The 20876-nt window shown below is 35.3% G+C and overlaps 1 protein-coding gene across 2 annotated transcripts in view; it reads right to left on the bottom strand.

Moving 5' to 3' along the window:
* Window positions 1-20876, bottom strand: part of LOC140441785 (lysosome-associated membrane glycoprotein 1-like) — a 79652-nt gene that overhangs the window by 55232 nt on the left and 3544 nt on the right. For both annotated transcript variants that reach the window (XM_072532701.1, XM_072532702.1), the window contains exon 2: window positions 16778-17392. In XM_072532701.1, coding sequence (XP_072388802.1) covers window positions 16778-17392 — 615 coding nt within the window. The remainder of the gene's footprint in view (window positions 1-16777; window positions 17393-20876) is intronic.

Below are 20876 nucleotides of genomic sequence, written 5' to 3'. Positions count from 1 at the left end.
TTAAAACAATGAAAATCTATTACAGGTGTGTATGTGTAAGTGGGGGTTTGGACTATCTCGCAAACAAATACTCAACAATGAACAGTTATATGCTCAGCAAAATAATCTGCAAACGCCCATTAGTGAGGGGAAGCCTGGTGAAGATTGGTTCTGAATTTTTCAAAAGGCAACCGACTTTCTTTTAAGAAACCTGAGATAATTGAAGCATCACGTGTAAGACAAAGTGACCCATTTGTTGTTTAGGATTTCTTTGATCAACTGGAAATTTACAACTTCAACAATACCCTGCTAGGATATGGAATGCAGATGAAACGGCTTTTAATTATGACCCCAGCAGTACTAAGGTTGTAACTAGAATCGGAGACATAGCACAAAAGCAAACTGCAGGGTCAGGACGGAAAACAACAACAGTTTTGACATGTGCTAATGACAACGGATACAGATTGCCACCTATGATCCTCCACAAGGGCAAAAGGTTATGGGACAATATGTTTGGTACAGATGAGTATCCAGAGACATCTTACTACGTATCCGAAAATGGTTGGATGACTGAACAAGTATTTTTTCTATGGTTCAAATTTTTTTTTTTTTGAAAAAGTGCGTTGAAAATATATATATATATCGTTTACGATGGTCATTTATCGCACATTTCACCCGAACTATTGCGTTATCTATGACAGAATATGTGACTATTCTTAAATTATCGCCACATACTTCTGCAATATTGCAGCCTTTGGATGCGTCTGTCTTCAAGGGGCTCCAGTCTTCATGGGATGCTTTGTTAACAGATTGGCAGCGCAAAAATTTAGGAAAAGAGCTAACAAAATGTGAATTTTTCAACCTTTTGGGAAAAGCTTGGCGCAGTATCCTGTTGTGGTAACTGACTTTAGAAAAACAGGTATTTTTCCTCTAAATCGAGATTCCATTAAAAAGAAAAGTTTGATCCCGAAAAGCTAAAACGATATTATGAAGAGAAAAACATTCCTAAAACTATCACTGACGAGCAAAGTTCTACTTCTTCTTCATGTATCATATCCTTTCAGAACGTTAGTTACCATCATAGCTATCTTAATTTTATTCACTGCCGCCCTAAATAGCATGCTTGCATGAGGTTCTTCTTCGTCCTGGACTGCGTTTGCCTGCTATTTTTCCTTGCATGATATTTCTACGCAAAGTTCCACGGGTAAGCAAACTACGATCACATGTATAACCTCTTGCAGCTCTACTACAGAAAGCCAGAATTGCATTGCATCAACTTCCATTGCATAATGGTAGAACATTCTACTATCAACAGTGAAACCTTCTCCGAAGCTAGATCAAAGGAAGAGGAAAAGCATAGATGTTGCTGAGGTGATAACAACTAAAACTTCTTCGAATACATGCAAGAAACAATCAAAATTAAGTAGTGACGATGAAAATTCCGAAGAAGTCATTTACGCAGAGAGTGATGACTAATATGAAGCTCCAAATGACAATATGGAAGAAGGTGCGGCACCTCGAGTTCAAGAACCCACTGACGATAATATAATAAAAGGAAAATACATCCTGGTACGAATAAACAAACGAGCAGTTACTGATTCGATTGGACTAATATGTCAAATTAATGCAGTGAAAAGAGTTGTGATAATCAAATATTTGAAACGATGTGTGGGAAATGCCTTCAAATTTCGTAAGGAAAACGAGCCTCTCTTGTTCGCTTTTGATAAGATATTAGGAATACTGAACGACCCAAAATCAGAAGATGAAAACGTTGTTTCATTTTGTTAGGATTTAAGGAGATTCAAAAATATTGCCGCGCTGTTTAGTTTTTTCATGATTTTTAATAAAAATTTTCGTTTCTTCATTTTAATGTTGCTTTTATTCTAAACCACAGCTACACCTTTCATTATAATAACTACAAAGTTAAGTTTACCAAGCAGACCACAGTCTCCTCGTCAGGGCCCACAGTTACCCTAAATTAACGGGTAACTGTGGACCTGGACCCTTACATGTGAAAGAAGAATGTCAATACTCTTCTCTCTCAATTCATTTTTCATCTTCTATTGGAGAGAACATGCTAACAGATTACTAATACATATCTACAAACAAAAAGAAAGTGGTTTGAAACCCAACTAACTTCATAAGTAACTTCAAAATAAAACTTTTTATACTCCGTCCATAGATACCCCACTTCACTCTAAATAAAACAAAACTTTGTTAACATCAATTTTAAACTCCCCTATTTAATATTTCCGTCATGTTGGTTAACAGATAGGATATTTTCTGCGAATTATGTGGAGCTAATATCAATAAAATGACACTGGGTATCAAATAACGATAAGAAACGTTTACATTAGAATGTTTGCCTTAAAGTTAAACACATACAGCTATAAATATCACAAATAAAACATTATCTACAAATATTTCCTACATCGATTTAAAATTTGTGGTCGTAATAAATCATGTTTTATATTTATTTCATTCTCGATTCAAATTTTAGATACATACAAGGATGCAAAAACTTTCTAACCACTTAACATTTTCCCGAACCCAAATTAGTTTAATCTATTAAATTTGAAAATAAAAAAAATTGGCTAAAATGAGCAGGGTTAATGGAATAATAATAGGTATAATAATAAATATAATAACACGGATGACAAACTGCTAGAATCAACGGAAGATAAACTGAAAGAATGGGAAAACTATATTAAAATTCTTTCTCACGACATACGAGAAGAACCAAGATTGGAAAATATCAACGAAGGGCCAACAATTCTGAAATCTGAAATCATAAATGCAATTAATCATCTTAAAACAAATAAAATCCCAGGTCCAGACGGAATATACCCAGAAACGTTAAAATTAATCAGCGAAGAAAATATCGAAATATTTGTCCTTTTATTCAATCGCATTTATGATACAGGCAAAATACTCCAAGATTGGCTGGAGTCAATATTCATCCCACTACCAAAAAAGCCAAACCCACAACACTGCAATGAGTTCCGTCTGATAAGCCTTATGAGTCATGCAGTAAAAGTCCTACTAAAAATCGTACATAATCGTATCTATAGAAAGTGCGAAACAATCATCGGAGACGATCAGTTTGGATTCAGAGCCGGCATGGGAACGAGAGAAGCCCTGTTCAGTTTACTAGTTCTCGCCCAAAAATGCTACGACCAACAGAAAGATATATTTATATGCTTTATAAACTTCGAAAAAGCATTTGATAGAGTAAGACACGACCTACTATTAGAACGTTTGCAAGAAGTCGGTTTAGATGGAAAAGACATCAAATTCTTAAAAAACTTGTACTGGAACCAAAACGCCAGAGTTAGGATCGAAGGTTCCACATCCGCAGAAGTAGAAATTAGGAGGGAGTTAGACAGGAATGTGTTCTGTCGCCTCTGCTGTTTAATCTTTACTCCGAGTTTCTATTTAAAGAAGCATTGGAGGATTCCAAGGATGGAGTCAATGTGAATGGCATAAATATCAACAGTATCAGATACGCCGATGATACAGTGCTAATTGCGGATTCCGACTTAGGTCTACAACGACTCATCGACAAGACCAACTCGACCTCTGAGCAATTTGGTATGAAAATAAACATTAAAAAAACCAAAGTGATGTCAATCCGAAAAAACCAAAACGTATCTCAACCTTGCACAATAAATGGGCACATTTTAGAACAGGTCAATAGATTTAAGTACCTGGGATGTTGGATCGATAGCAGCCTAAATCCTGATCTAGAAATAAGATCGAGAATAGAACAGGCCAGAAAATCTTTCGAAAAAATAAAAAAACTGCTTTGTGATTCTCGAATAAAACTCGAAATTCGACTACGTTTATCAGAATGCTACGTCTGATCGACTCTTCTATATGCAGTTGAAACGTGGACCCTTAAAACATCAACCGTAAATAAATTGAAGGCCTTTGAAATGTGGATCTACCGGAGAATACTCAAAATTTCATGGACATCGCATACCTCAAACGAAGAAGTGCTGCATAGAATAGACAAGGAAAGAGAACTTTTTAACACAGTAAAAGTTAGAAAAACATCATACCTAGGCCACATACTGAGAAATAATAAGTACCAATATGCCCAACTTATAGTGAAAGGAAAAATCGAGGGAAAGAGAGGCCTAGGAAGGAAAAGACTATCGTGGCTCAGAAACATCCGACAATGGACAGGGCTAAATTTTGAACAGCTAATAAGAACAGCTGAAGATAGAGAAGAGTTTAAAATTGTAGTAGCCAACCTCCATTGAGGAGAGGGCACTTTAAGAAGAAGAATAAATATAATAATTATTCTCGATTCAGTCAACTTCTCTCCTTCAACATCTCAAAAAATAAACGAACTAAATAAAAATAGTTCACCGAGAAAAGCACCTGGTCTAGATGAAATTTCAAATATAGCTTTGAAGTATCTACCAGCAAAAGCAATAGTACTTTTAACCAACATAACGAACGCAATCCTTAGATACAGGCTCTTCCCAAATCGATGGAAGGAAGCCCACGTTATCATGATTGTGAAGTAAGGAAAGAATACCATGTTTCCGCAAAACTAAACTACAGGCCGATAAGCTTACTGCCAGCAGTCAGCAAGATCGTAGAAAGAGTAATACTAAGCAGGCTGCAAGCTGAAACGTACGAAATAGGACTAATTCCAAAAGCTCAGTTTGGATTTAGAGCAGAACACTCTAGCGAATTACAAGTACTTATACTGACAGAATACATAACAGCTTGATTTAAAGAAAAACAGTACACAGGAGCAGCGTTCCTGGATGTAAGCAAAGCCTTCGACAGAGTCTGGCATAAAAGTCTAATATACAAAATGAGAGGTTACGGATACAGTGAGGTCATGACGAGACTGATCTCTTCGTACTTGAGCAACCGAAGCTTCATGGTACGAAAAGTACTATCCGAGCATGGAGCTCCGGAGGCTGGAGTGACACAGGGAGCAGTCCTGTCACCCCTACTCTACACACTATACACCGCAGATGTTCCAAGAACAAAAGGAACACTACTCAGCCTTTATGCAGACGACACAGCAACTGCGACCAAACACAGAAACTTAGAAGTAGCAGCCAACAATCTACAAACAGCACTGAATAACACTGAAGAATGGTACATCAAATGGAAAATTGCAATCAATTCAGGGAAACATATATGAGCAATCATATTCGAAAAAAAAAGAGAAACCCCAGAGGAACAGCTGTTAGTGCAAGATAATCCCATCGAATGGAAAAGAGAAGCTAAATACCTAGGAGTCACTATGGACCAAGACTTAATCTTCACGCAACAGTGGACACAACCATCCAAAAAAGAGCAACAGCCAGAGCAGCAATAAGATGACTCAGAGGTATAAAAAACAAATTGCGCATAAAGACAATAAATTAGACTGATAAACAATATCATACTTCCAATAATCACATATGCATCTCTCGCATGGGGACACATAAGCAAGAAGAAAACACAGCCACCTTCAGAAAAAAAGAAATAAATAAATAAAGGCTTTAGCCACAAAAAAAATAAAACAAACAAAAAGGCGACAGCCATCCAAAAAAATTAACAAAACCCCAAAACTTGGGAACGAAGGGCCCACATCCTCAGGTACTGACTCGCCGAACTCGGCGTAGCCCGGAGCGGAAACCGCACAAAAATTATGTAAAAAACAAATTGAAACAGTTTCAGTCCTTACCATTTTTATCGAAAAATTGAAAATAGCGGAAATATGGAGCAAAAAGTTCAAGATGGCGGCTAATGCAACGGCGGAATTCGCGATTTTAAATTTACGCTACTATTCAACTGCTACAAATAAAATTTATTCGGTATAAAATTCATACGAAACACACAACGCTACCTCCCCTGTAATTTTCCTCTTGCTTTTTTCGTAACATATCCGTGACAATATTAGTTTTCACGACAGGTCCATCTTGTTTCATAAAATAGTATGTTCCGAGCTTTCTCTTGCTGATATGATTTGAACAGAGTTGAACATAATATTCTCTTTTTCATCTGCACCACGCAGATTTTCAAATTTTTCACGGAATTCAGTTACAGAAATATGCTTTCCAGAATTTTCTTTCTATAGTAAATAAGCATTTACGATACCAGTCCCTAATAGTATCTCAATCGCTATTTTTCGATTATTTTATATTCGATGTTACATTATATATGCATGGGATACTTAACATCTATAAGACATGATCGGCAACTGACCGCCCGCCCTGGATTTCAATGATTGCACTGGCGCTTAACGTGTTAATTCAGCATTGATTGCTTCATTCAATCCCATATCTTTTATATTGATAATTACTGTTTATAAAGAGTGTAAAAACAATGAGTTAAAGTTGTGTCACTAACTAATCACTGCCTGAAATATTAAATATAAATTAATAAAAGCCTGATTATTAAATAAGCAATATAGAAATGCTTGAAGAAATTCTGAAACTGTTTTCTTGTTTATGGGATTATTATATGGGGTTAAGCCACAATTGATTGTAATGAAAATTACATTTTATATTCATTTTTGACCTTTCGACTTACACTCCGGACTCGTGTTAAAAATTTAAAAAAAAATCAAATTAAATTAAATATAGGTAGCGGGTAGGAACTCCTTTTGGATAGTCCTATCAGGGAAAGTGAATCAATCCATGCCTTCCGCAGATTCCAGGTGTTTCCTGACCCGGGAAACTAGTACCTGCTCAGGGTCCCTTGTCCAGGGTCACGGATGAAGCCCACAACGGCATCCAGGGCGGAGAAGAAGATCTTCACAACGGTCTGGAAGGCGGAGGTGGCAGCCCAATGATTTTAGGGCTTATATAAAATCGAGGGGAAGATTGATCTCTAAAGTCCAGAAAGACAGTCAATCTAAAGGATGAAAACCTTAAGACAAATTTCCTGGTCCTCCAGGTTGGGGGTTGGATCATTGAGCTAGCTCCTTAATATCTAGAAAAAAAACTACTGCTAAAAATCCCAAACCAAGCCTCGGAAATATAGACGGATCTAAACAAAGACAAAAACGGCTACGAAAAAGGACCATGATGATAGGTACATGGAATGTACAAGGAATAAGGGGTAAAACTGAAGAGATCATTAAAGAAGTAAAACAACTTGGCCTCAACATAGTGACCCTCACTGAAACAAAGAAGAAGGGGGTTGGATCAGTAATGATAGGAGACTACATACACTTGTATAGCGGCGTACCAAAGGAAGAAAGAGCTAAGAGAGGAGTATCCGTAATTATTAACAAAAAGTTTAAAAGGAAAATTACCAGCTGGACTGCAATAGATGAAAATATCCTGCAAGTAAATATGACCCTACACCAAAAAAAAAACAACAATACTAGCAATCTATGCCCCCTCAGAGGATGAGAATGCAACCACAAAAGACGAATTCTTTGCAAAATTAAACGAAGTTATTAATAGAGTTGGAAATAACCGAGAAATATTTTTATTAGGCGATTTTAATGGAAGAACAGGAAACAAGCGCCACAACAATGTACTTGGACCTTATGGAGAAGACGTCGTAAATGATAACGGAGAAAGACTTATCAATCTCTGTGAAAGTAATAGACTCAAAATAACTAACGGATATTACTGTCACAAAAACATACACAAATATACATGGTTTCAACCAACAAGGAATATTAAGTCTATAATAGATTACGTGATAGTTAAACAAAATTCACAAATACTCATTAGAGATATTAGAGCTATGAGAGGAGCAGTATGCGGATCAGATCACCACATGGTCAGGGCAAAAATTGTTTTCCCATATAGATTAAAGGACAGTGTCTCATCAAGCCAAGACGAACAACTTTTAGAAAGAATTGATCTTCCTCAATACAATCTATCCAGTTTAATTCATAAGAGCACCCGCACACTATATAAGACTCGAATGGACTCCAAACTTGACGAAACACTAACAAATACCAAATACATATATGAGAACATAATATCAAGTATTCATCAAACAGCACAGGAGGTTTTAGGAATCAAACAAAATAAAATTAGTAACAAGCTTTGGTGGAATGAAGAAGTCGAAAATGCGGTAACAGAAAAGAAAAGATTATACCATAAGTGGTTGAATACAAAAGATGACGTAGACAAAGACCGATACAATGAAATGAAGAAGAAAACTAGAAAGATAGTTATGACCTCCAGAAATGAGATGTGGGATAGAAGGTGCAGAGAGATAGAATCTTATATTGGAGGACGACAATGCACTGAGGCGTGGAAGTTTATAAACTCTTTTAAGAAGCCGACTAACGAGAAAGTGATTCTAAATCCCATAAATCCCGAGGATTGGACACATTATTACAAACATCTATTAAATGAGAACAGAGACGAATTTAAAGAAGATATGAATTCATCAAGAATCGAAATTCTGGGAGAGCATATTACCATAGACATCAACATAGTTCAAAAAGCTATAGCAGGGATGAAGAATGGGAAAGCAAGTGGACCAGAGGGAGTAACTACGGAATTAATAAAGAATGGCTCAGAGAAATTACACAGAATGATCACGGTGATATTTAACGAATATATTAATGGACGTCCAACACCGGATGAATGGAAAACAGCATATATGACCCCAATATATAAAAAAGGTGACAGGAGAAATTGTAAAAACTATAGAGGGATATCGGTCACAAGTTCAATGAGTCGACTATACGGTCGAATACTACGGGACCTGATAGAGGAAGATTATCAATCGTCTGAAGACGAAGAACAAGGAGGATTTAGAGCAGGTCGTTCATGTACAGATAACATCTTCTGTCTTAAACAAATTATAGAAAAGAAAATTGTGACAAATAGAGAGTTACATATGACTTTTGTAGATCTTGAGAAGGCATATGACACAGTCCCGCTAAATAAACTATGGGAAGTCCTGGGCACATCAAACATACATCAAACATTGGTTAGTGCTCTCAAAGATCTATATTATGGTTCAAACTCCCAAATGAAATTCGGAAACCTCTTAGCTGAAAAATTTGCAGTTACTAAGGGTCTCAGACAAGGATGTTGTATCTCTTCGACTCTATTTAAGATTTATATCTCTGCAGCTCTGAAACAATGGAAAAGGAAAGTCAAAGGAATGGGTATACAATTGAACGATCAGGATTACATATATACTTTACAGTTTGCAGATGATCAGGTGGTGATCTCAAATGACAAAGATGACATGGAATACATGCTTAGAAAACTAATTGAAGAATACCAGAAATGGGGATTAAATATCAATTTAGAAAAGACAAAATACCTCTCAATTGGAGCTAAAGCAGAACAACTCGATATCGATGACAATCAAAAAATAAATCCATGCAACGAATATAAATACCTGGGCGTCATCTTCGACCGTAGTGGAAAAGACGAACGAGAAATAGAACATCGAATTGTACAAGCACGAAGAGCTATAGCATGTTTGAACGGAATTCTATGGAGTAAAGAAATATCAAAGAAAAGAAAATGGAACATCTATGAGACAATGGTTAAAACTAGCCTACTTTATGGAGCTGAGACATGGAGAATAACCGAAAAATATAAGAAAAAGGTCGAAGCCACGGAAATGGATGCCATCAGAAGATCGATGAGAATATCAAGAGCCGACAGAATACGGAATGAAGTGATAAAACAACAAATGGGTATAGAGGGCACTATAGTTGAGGATATTGAGAGAAAACAGCTCATATGGTATGGGCATGTGAGCCGAATGGGGGACGAAAGATTGCCTAAAAAAACGATGATGTGGCAACCCCCAGAGAAGAGGAAACGAGGAAGACCACCACAGAGCTGGAACCTGGGAGTTAGGAAAGCAATTAGCGCTCGAAATCTGGACGAAAACCTAACTCAAGACAGAATACAGTGGCGTTTGGGAGTCGGACAACGTCGTAAGACGTTATAAAAAACCGAATATATATATATATATATATATATATATATATATATATATATATATATATATATATCAAATTAAATTAAGCAGGTTATTACACCTGTTGTTGCGTATTAGTTGGCGCTTGACCAAATTTGACAGACACCTCACCCGACGTGGAACAACAGATGTAATAACCTTCGTAACCCTTAAGCTACTGGCCTTTTTTATATACGTAGATTACGTAAACTGTACATCTGTAACTACATAGGCTTTAAACAGTGAAAATGAAGACAATGACGATGAAACAATAGCAGCTGCAGTCGAAGAGAATTTAACATGGCCAAGATGGAACTGTATGGCAGAACGCTCCTTCATTTAAACACAAGCTGTCCCGCGGAATATATTATGCCAAACTTCTGGTGCGGCAATCTTTCATCAGCATTTTTCAAATCTCTAAATTATTGAAGGGGTTAGGGGAGTAAACCGGCAACATCTACAACAATAAGCGGCCTACTGGGTGAAATGCCACAGGTTGAACTTTTAATCAATTATCATTTCAGTGCAGAAGTCGCTAAGTGTCAAAAAAACCTCTAAAAAAGTCCATAAACTTGACAACTGGTTACTACTGATACATAAATATGTTTGATTTTGGCAAGACTAAGTTCCATATTCTTTATATTAAAAATAAATAAGCAGTTAAAATTATATAAGAATCAAACAGTTATAGTGAAGATGTAATCTCGGGAAGTGAGTATGATCCCCACGAAGGCACTCGGCGCAATAGTATCTTCTTTATGTGCCGTCTTCTACCGAAGGTTGGCGACCATCAAACGATAGGTTTCTGTTTTGTGCCGCATGTATTATGTTCGCAGCTTCTGGTATTTGAAAACATTCTCTCAAGTTTTTCAGCCAGGATTTCTTCTTTCTGCCCAGACCTCTTCTACCTTCAATCTTGCCTTCCACGATAAGCTGTAGCAGACTGTACTTATCATTACGGAACACATGGCCCAGGTATGACGCTTTCCTCCTTTTAACAGTTGTTAACAATTCCACCTCTTTACCCATTCGTCTTAATACCTCTGTGTTGGTCACTCTGTCTGTCCAAGGTATTTTCAGTATGCTTCGATACAGCCACATTTTAGAGCCGCTAACTTCTTTATAGTTGCTGCTGTTAACGTCCACCCTTCAACTCCGTAAAGTACTGTAGAGAGTACGTAGCATTTCGTGGCGCGCCATCGGAGGTTAACGCTTAGGTGGCGTTTGCTTCAGAGCTTTCTCATTTTGATGAATTTGGATCTTGCTATTTCAATTCGAATCTTATTCTCTACGTCTGGGTCGCACTTATCATTTACTGTGTATCCCAGATATTTAAATCGGTGTACTCTTTCAATACGTTCGGCTTCCATATTCAGGTCGATATGTTGAATGATCTTTTTACTGATCACCATAAATTTAGTTTTCTTTATATGTAGTAGCAATAGTATACCTGCGTTTTTTTATGTAGCAGCGAGTATAAGCTATATAATTACCAGCTCGTGAATACGAGCCCTCACAATAACTGAACAAATTCTGGCGTTTAACTGTTAATTTATAAATATTTTTTAATCTGTTATGATAAAAAAAAAAGATATTGTGAATTATATATAATCACAAAACGTAATTAATATTGTTTTATACAACTCACATAACCTATTAATGTCATAATGATCAAAATATGTAAAAATTAGTGATAACTAAATAATGGAACAGTATGAAGTAACTGCAAAAAACACATGTGATAAAAGAATTAGTCTGCGACAACAATGTAGCTGGACACTCCAACAAACGTCAAACTATATTCTACAATTAATTTCTTATCAAATTATGTGAATTGCTGTATTATTTCAGTAAAGTATTGCCCGGTATCTCTACAAATTCAAAAATTGAATCCGGAATATAACTACAGTGTGAAAAATAATTAAACACTATAAAGAAACATGAAGTATCTTAGATAAAATAAGTAAACGCCCTGGGTCCTGATTCTAATTGAGATTTCGACTCAAAACATGTCGAAATTAATATGGCGACGTCGAAATGCGACTTTGCGAACCTTGTGGATTTCAGCTGAACTAACCAAACGACGTCACTAGTTTTCGACTTATCGAAATTAATTTCAACCACAAGAAAGTGGTTGAAATTTCATTTCGAGTCGAAATTAATCTGACATGACTGACTGGACTGGGAGAAGTGAACTTAGGTTCAGTTTAAGTAGGCGGTGTTTTGATCCTTGCAAGGAAAACTGAGGCAAAAAGTATCAATATGGCTGTGTTTTACGGACATTTGCTAGTTTTGGAGGAATTAGAGACGTTAGATATCCGACGTTCATAACGGAGGATAAGAAGAATGTTACGGGATACTCAAAATTCTTTTTCACTAAGTGATGCTCAATTTAGGCAGCAATTCCGGCTTAATAAACAAGCTGCAAATTATTTAATAAGGGTATTAGAACCATATTTGGAAGAAGGTGTTTATGCCTCTAGGATACCCAAAATGTTTAGGGTTAGTATTACTAAGCTGCAGTAAATTTAAAAATATGTTAGAATATAACCACTAAGTCAAATCTTAGTGGTTATAACTTAAGGATCTCCCACATCGCCATTTTTTTTCTTGCCATCTTTTCTTTCAATTCAAAATATAATTGAGAATGGCCAATATTTATGATTTAACAACTCAAACAAGAAAAAAAAAAGACGTTCACGTAACGTAAACAAAACAAACATTCAACAAGCGTAGTGCAGCCAATAAACAACAGGGCCAACCCAAATTTTCAGCAGTGTCAAAATGATAAAGTAAATATCCCCAGTTTTAACTACAATCGAAATGAATGAGAATCGCTAGCGATTGCGACTGTCATGGCGTAGTCGCTTTTAAATTTCGACATCGAAATGAAATAGAATCAGGGCCCTGGTCGTCCAAAACTAGTTTTTCATAGGAATAGGAGTATATTAGTGAAAGTATGCAAAAATGGCTGAAAAAATACTCGAAGGCAGTTACATCTGAATGGAATTATGAAACTGGATTAAATCTGATACGGGAATACTATCGCAAGTAGTAACATAAATCTGGATTAAAGTTTTATAGTGGCTTCCCACGATCTGCGATTGTACAGATCATCGCGGACAGCCGATCAGCACGGACGGCAACGCACCGCAGACAGAGCTCTTCCTACGGTCCGTGATAGTCTGTGTAGGTCCACGTTATTTCAAAATGCCAAGTGAAAGAGAAGTAAAAACTGCAAAACAACTTTGACAACACTACAGACAAGACAACTACTCGTGACAGCGAATGAAAAACTTCTGACTTGCACTTCTGTGTTAAAACACAGACGCGCTAGATCGCGCCGCACGAGCATGTACCGCACCTTTGATGTTACCGACTCTAGATGGATAGGATGGATGAGACCTTTCCCACGGTGTGTGGTGCGGGCTGGTCCGCTTACGTCCGCAATATCGCCGACCGTGGGAAGCCGCTTTTATAAGGTTGTTTACAGATAACAACTTAAAAGTATACTCGTACTTTAATATATTTTAACATATTTTCTTCTGGACAAAAGAAAATCCACTGTTAACAACAAAAAAAAAAGCAAATTAGGCTCATCTTTATTGGTCAATATATTGTTCCTGAGTAATTTTTAGTAAAGAATTTAAATTCGACGTATGTGTTGATGATGACCGCAAACGAGTAATTCGCACTAAGCATGAGGCTTTTCACAAAGACTGCCTGAACGAGACCGTAAAGTTTTCTAAATGAGTGATCATGTGGGATTGTATGACAGGTTCATGATTAGGATGCGAAATATCAACAAATACCTCAAAATAGCCTACTGTGAAATATTGTGAAATTAAATCTTGACAGGAATTTTATTTTTCAGCAGGACGAAGCGGCCTGTCATGCGGTTAGAACAACTGGTTTGAAAACCACAATATAAATGTCTTTTATTGGCCTTCTAACAGTCATGACCTAAATGCCATTGAAACAGTACAGCATAAAATGGAAATAGACGCTATCGAATAACCCACAATGGACATTATTGAAGCGAAATGCAATGAATTTACCTCTGAACAGTACATAGCCTTAATCTAGTAAATGCCCAACCGAATTCGAGCGACCATAAAGTCTAAAGGCCATGTTACTCCGTTTTAAAAATAAACATTCGTTCTATGTCCATTATTTAGTTGCCAACAAAATAAACATTCTTTATTATTAATTTGTATGTTGCTTATGCGAGGACACAAAGACTAAACTGGCTTGGTCACCTAGAAAGAATGCCAGATAATCGAGCTGTAAAAGTAGTCCAGAGATGGAAGCCCCAAGGAAACAGAACAAGAGGAAGGCCCCGTAAAAGAGAGACAGTGGTGAAGGAAAGTATCCGACAGGGCAGAATGGAAGAACATTGTTAAGCAGGCCAAGACTCACAAAGGGTTGTAGCGCCATTAGAAGAAGAAAAAGAAGCTTATGCGAGGACCCTTTTTCTGATGTCAAAAATTTGACTACCGTTAACCGTCAAGAAGCTGGGAACAGAAAGCAAGATACCCATGGAAAGTGGTGCTGATATGTATGAGTAAAATTTGATGCGTACTTAAAATTTTCAGAAATATATTTTTGGCGTAATTCCGGTTTTTAATTTTTATGTTTTTTTTTCACAAAAAGTAGTCAAGTTAAACTTTTAAACATCTATAACTCATTTGATAACCACTTTTTGAACTGACCTCTTGAATTACACTTAAAATGTGCGTTAATATGCTAAGAGAAAGCAACAGTAAAGGTCGACAAATACCAGAACACTGCAATACTGACCAGATACCAAAATTTCGGAATGCTGACAATAACCTACAGGAAAAAATTACCGAAGTCCATTACCGAATGAGAACCGGACGCTTTTTTAAAAATTCTTATCCAAGTTGAGTTACATAAATCAAATAGGGAACATGTAACTAATTTGTGTAAATTAAATGGTCTGCTACTTGTTCTTGCTGTTATGTCGCAAGGTCATTTCCAATTACTGTTGAGGATTATTCATTTTGATGACTATCGAACATGTTCTGAATGACAAGCAACAGATAAAGCTGCTCCAAACTGTGACATCTGGATCATGCGCAACAGTAATTTGAAAAAGGGTACAATCTCTCAGAGCGTATAACTGTAGATGAACATCTATTAAGAGAATATAAAAATTTATTCAATACATTCCCTCAAAGCTTGCAATATATATATATATATATATATATATATATATATATATATATATATATATATATATATATATCAAAGCGTGTCGAATGTTTCTCAAACTACTCGCAAAACGGCTATAGAAGCTTATCTTGGACATCAACTAGTGCTACCTAGTATACCAGAAGTTCAAAAAGTGCCACAACGTAACGAATCTGAACACATCATCGTGGTTGGAAGTTGCTACATATGTCGCCAAGAAAATCATAAACAGTGAAAGATGAGAAACAGTTAAAGCAAGATCTGTTAAAAGCCGGTCTGTGATCAACATTGAATAACCAGACTAAAATGCAACCATTATAAATAATTAAGATGTGCCCTGAAATTTTATTATTCACAATAAAAAAAATACCACTGGCCTCGGTCAAATTAAATGAGTTCGGTCAATGAAAGTTCTCAGTGCCTGGATTAAAAAAGTCAATGGAACCTAGGTCTGAAAAAAACTATTATTCGCTACAGCTTTCTGAAGTTATTGGATTCAGGTGGTCAGTGTACGTCAAGCGCGCTTATTCAGTCAAGTGAATGAAAATATTTATTTTTGAAAGAACAGGCACATTTTCTTGATGCGTATTTGCACGATGAATATGAATCAGTTATCAAAAATGGATGCATCGTATTTTAATCTTTAGAAAACTGCCGAAAAGTTTTCCATAAACTGAAGAATAGTCATAGAAAATGTGCTGCTAGAGCGGCATAAGAATTATCGCGTTTTCACTAACGCTGCACACTTATCCAATACCAACATAGCTGTAGTTCTGCTTATCTTCAGAAAACTATTAAAGCGCTTTTAAAAGAACAAAAGAACTTTTGTTTAATTTGACCTGGGCTGGTTTTCCATAAGGATAGTTGCAGGGTCCAAGTCCTCACAAACACTTCGTCTAAGGACCAGCAACCCCAGTGGAGTCCTACGTGACAATGTAACTATGTTTATAACTTAAACATCCTAGTCTTTTAACATAAGATTGTTTACATTTGAAGGGTTTTTACCCACGTTTTTAGTGGCTCAAACATGTAAAGCCAGTAAGTATTAAACCACATTTTTGTTATAGCTTTGGTCAAAATTTTAACTTTCACGTTTGCTTTAATTAAAGTGGTAATACTTATTTTAGGATAACACTGATCATGGATTAGTTATTCTGTGATGTAGCCCGATAGGGTTTTTATATTAATATACCTTTTATAAAGGAATTTTTTTAGCCAATGATCGAATTCAAAATTTCCTAGAATTCATGATTGGCACATGATTTCGGCTACATTTCACCACTTGCGGCGCGTGATTTAATTTCATTTAATATTGACCAGACTATAGCGCTATAGATATTACATCATGTGTCTCCCTCACGACGTATAGAGAATTTCCGTCGAGTGATTTACGGTGACGAAATTTCGATAAAATCTCAAAAATGGAAAAAAAAACACGGAAACAGCACGAATAATCCGCAGCCCGGATAACCTGCACATGGATAATCGAAGTTCTACTGTATCTATGATATATAACTACATTACTGTAATGAATATCTACACATTATAATAATGTCTGGGTGCAGCTTTTATTGGTTGATGCAGTTTATCGAATTTAAATATATTCTATTACAAACAAGAAATTTAAAAAAATGTTAACGTGAACCATATAAAAGGCAATAACACTTACCATTAGAGAGGGTAACATTTACCGAACCCGCAATTGATCCCAATGCAAACTTTTTGTCAGTAGCGTTTTGGACAAAATTCATGTTGATGATGTTTTCCTCCCAAACTAGTATCAGAACATCTAAATCTTTGCCACAATTGCCCATAGCCGTTGCATTAAAAGGAATATTGATTTTCAGGGAGGTAAGATTACCGTTGGGGATTTCAATCTGCAAGGCTGCGTCCATCAACAAACAACTGTCAGTTGAGTTGGTATAGTTGAGGGACCATTTGCCTATTGATGGTTCGGGAACTGGTTTTGGTGTAGGTGTAATAGGGGTAGTAGTTTTTGCTGTAGGAGTTGTAGTAGGCTTTGGAGTGGAAGTAGTAGTTGTAGTTGTCTTAGGAGTAGTAACAGTAGTTGTAGTAGATTTTGGAGTAGTGGTAGTAGTTGTAGAACTGGTAGTTGTATTCGGTTTAAGAGTAGAACTGGTAGTTGTATCAGGTTTAGAAGGAGTAGTAGTGGTAGTTGTTGTGGAGGTGGTTTTATTTGAAATTGAACTAGAATTTTCTGTTGGAGAAATAGGTTGGTGTAATGTAACATGAGGTGGTTCTGGTCCTATGCCGTTAACGCCCTCTGAAAAATTAAGTAAATAATATATAATTATTTCCAATTATATAAATTAGAAATTATTAGATTTAACTCGTTTTACAGTCTTTTATAGCAACAATACAATTTAAAATGTTAGTCAAATTTAAATCACATTTAAAACTGTTCATAATTTATGTATTGCTTGATATAAAATATGGTATTCAAAAGTATGAATTTTAAAATTAAAAATACCATTTTGACTCGACTTTATTTCTTATTAAATAAATATTACAAATTGAATATATTAGTGTTTACAATTGTATTAATATTTATATTTTTAAATAAAAAAAATTTTATTTCAAAATGTTTAGTAAAAGGTATAAATAAAATACCCAAACGGGCTATACCACAAATACAGAACGTTTTCGGAATGTAAATTCCATCATCAGTGTAACAAAGTGCACATGCTATGAGCCACTAAAATATATGGGTAAAAACCCTTTTTAGTGGCTCATAGCATGTGCACTGTGTTACACTGATGATGGAATTTACATTCCGAAAACGTTCTGTATTTGTGATATAGCCCGTTTGGGTATTTTATTTATACCTTTTACTAAAAATTTTGAAATAAAAATTTTTTTGTAATACATGGTATACAGCCAGCTACAGGAACTTAGTTTCCTAGTGGATTTTTTAAATAGTTAAAGTTTTAAAACAGTGTACACTCGTGTTCATTAGGAATACAAAGTAGAAAACCTTTTTGGGCTCCTTTTTTGACATATGCCCCTATTCAACTCATATAGCAAATATATTTCGAACCCAAGTTTCATTCAAACTATAATCAAATATGCCAAAAGTCACGAGCAGAGACTTCACCAACACGTGAACATGAGGAAATTCAGTTTCTCGATAACACAAACCATACAAGAAGGGTACACTACTGGTACAACACTACTGGATGAGTTCTAAGTTTATATATCCCTGTAGTAATGGAAGTTAGATGTTGTGATCAGATTCTAGTAATACACATTCCTTGCGGTTGTGTTAATTTAAATAAAAAAAATTAATAATTTTTGTTTTTAGTCATTTGTCAGGGCAGATCACACTGTATAATGTTAACTCTGTAAATTTGGAAATCCGCAAAAATGGAGTGCATTACAAAAATTAGTGATAAAGTCAACACAAAAAAGTAGTCCACCCCGCATATTGGATTATTATTTTAAAAAATTGGAAATTGAAATAAAAAAAACTACCTATATCTGGAATTTTTGATAATATTCTTGATAGTACCTGGTGTTTAATTTAGTTACTTTAAAGCAGGGTTGGCGGGTTTAAACCGTCATGGTTTAAACCACGTTTTTTTTATTAATTTTTTTTCTCTATGTTGTTGATATTATCCTAATAATGAAAACTACAGCTCAATAAACTACAAATACAAATTTGATGATTAAATTTTTAAATGAATATATTTTAAATTATTCTAATAATTAAAACAACTGTAATTTATACACTAGTAATATGTATTTAAATTTTTCTTTATTTTGTTATCTCAACAAAAATATAATAATTCAAGACCAGTCCTGATGGAGATCCTTGTGAATATCTCTATTGTGTTTTATTATTATTCAACAAGGTGGTTCCCCCATAGTATCGTTCACTGTGAGTGATGGTGCAGCTAATAGTTTATAGGTTTGATTTGGCACTTAGTACTTATTTTAGTTATTTTACTATTTTTCTAAACGCTAGTGTAGTGATTATTAAATTGGAAAAAAGAGAAAATGTCAGGTTTAAGTGGACGAAGATGTGACTTAGTATGGAATTCCTTTGAAAGTATTAAACTTAGCAGCAGAAAAGGTGAAAGAGCAAAATGTAAAAAATGTGGGATAAATTTAGAGGGTCAGGTATCAAGAATGAAGAATCACTTAATCAAATGTTCTTCTGGAAATAATGATAATAATGATGACATGAAGGTAAGAAAAAATGCTTAAATTGCACTGTATTTTCATACTTTCTTCCTATACTATTTAAATGAACATTATTAAATTAACATGGCAAATTAATAATTAACATTTTTTTACAATTTTTTACATTTTTATACACAAACCGTTGTATGATCTAGCTCTTATATCGGCCTATTTCTGCACTTGGTACATATTTTGAACAATGTCAGAGTTATTTAAAATTTGACTTGTGATGTGATCACAACAAGACATTTTGATATTCCTGCATTTTTAAAATTTAAGATGGCAGAAGCATGACAAGAAGAAATAAAACCCAGATTTTGTTTTTTAATACCATATTTATAAATTTATAGTTGAATATTAATTGTTTCTATTGTTCCTCCCCATTTTTGAATATTTTGTATTTGCGAATACATATATTAAATAAGTTTTTATAAAAGTATAAGGAACTAGAAGCTTTTCATGCCTTATTTTTTGTTTCTTTTGGCCCTATTAAAAACTTTCGTTTCGTAAAAAAAATATTTCTTGCTTTTAGATACTCAAGAAACTGTGACTTCTGATGGGGCTTCTACTTTCTCCTCTTCTGCATCCTTTGCTTCAACGGAGCGAAACGATAGTGCAGGCAGTGAAGACAAAGATGCAATTATGTCCAGACCAAGTGCTTCTTCTAATCCCCAATCATCTCAACTAGTAGCTCAAAATTGAAAGAGATGCAAAACTGAAAGTTCTGTGGAATCCTTTCTTATCAAAACAAGTAAAAACCAAAAGGAGGCTCTAGAACGGCAAATAGCACGTTATACATTTGCTACAAATGTATAACGTACTGAATAATGTAGGTTGAATGTCCATAACAATCCCATAGTGCGTGTTACTGTTAGCACAAAGTCTGGTGAAGTTTATTTACGGGAAAGTTTTGATACGTCAAGCCATGCTCAGACTGCAGATTACCTTAATTCAATTACATATGATAGCATTAAGAAGTGTGAGGGCGAATTGAAATGCAAAGTTCCCTCAGTAGTTACAGATAATGGTGCTAACGTAAAGAAAACATGTTTCCTACTAGAGAAGCAGCTAGATCTTGATATTATGACATACAGCTGTTCTGCGCATATTTTAAACCTTCTGGCTAACGACTGCTAATCATCCAATACCAATATTACTAAACATGTTTAGTATTGTTAAATACTTTCGTAATAATCATTTTGCAAATGAATGTTACCGCAAATCTGGAAATTTAAAATTTGTTGTACCCATTGAAGTTCAATGGAATACAATGTGCGATTGTCTGGAATCTTATATTAAAGCTTGGCCAACATTGCTTAAAATTTGTGAAGAAAATAGACAATGATATACAGGCTAAAGTAGAGAATGTAGGAATTAAAAGAAGTGTGGAAAACCATTTCTGTAGCACTTGATACAGTACAAAGTAATACATGTACAATTAGTTATTCTGTATGTGTATGGAAGGAGCTTGAAAACAAGTTCAAAAATATTGGCAATGAGCAGTGTATAAGAAAATTCGAAAGTCGGTATGAAATGGCAATGACAGAAGCACATTTTTTGTCATA

Source organism: Diabrotica undecimpunctata, chromosome 5 (genome assembly GCF_040954645.1).
Source record: "Diabrotica undecimpunctata isolate CICGRU chromosome 5, icDiaUnde3, whole genome shotgun sequence".
Lineage (NCBI taxonomy): Eukaryota > Metazoa > Arthropoda > Insecta > Coleoptera > Chrysomelidae > Diabrotica > Diabrotica undecimpunctata.
Note: the sequence above shows the minus strand (reverse complement) of the source record. Positions and strands in the feature narration are given on the sequence as shown.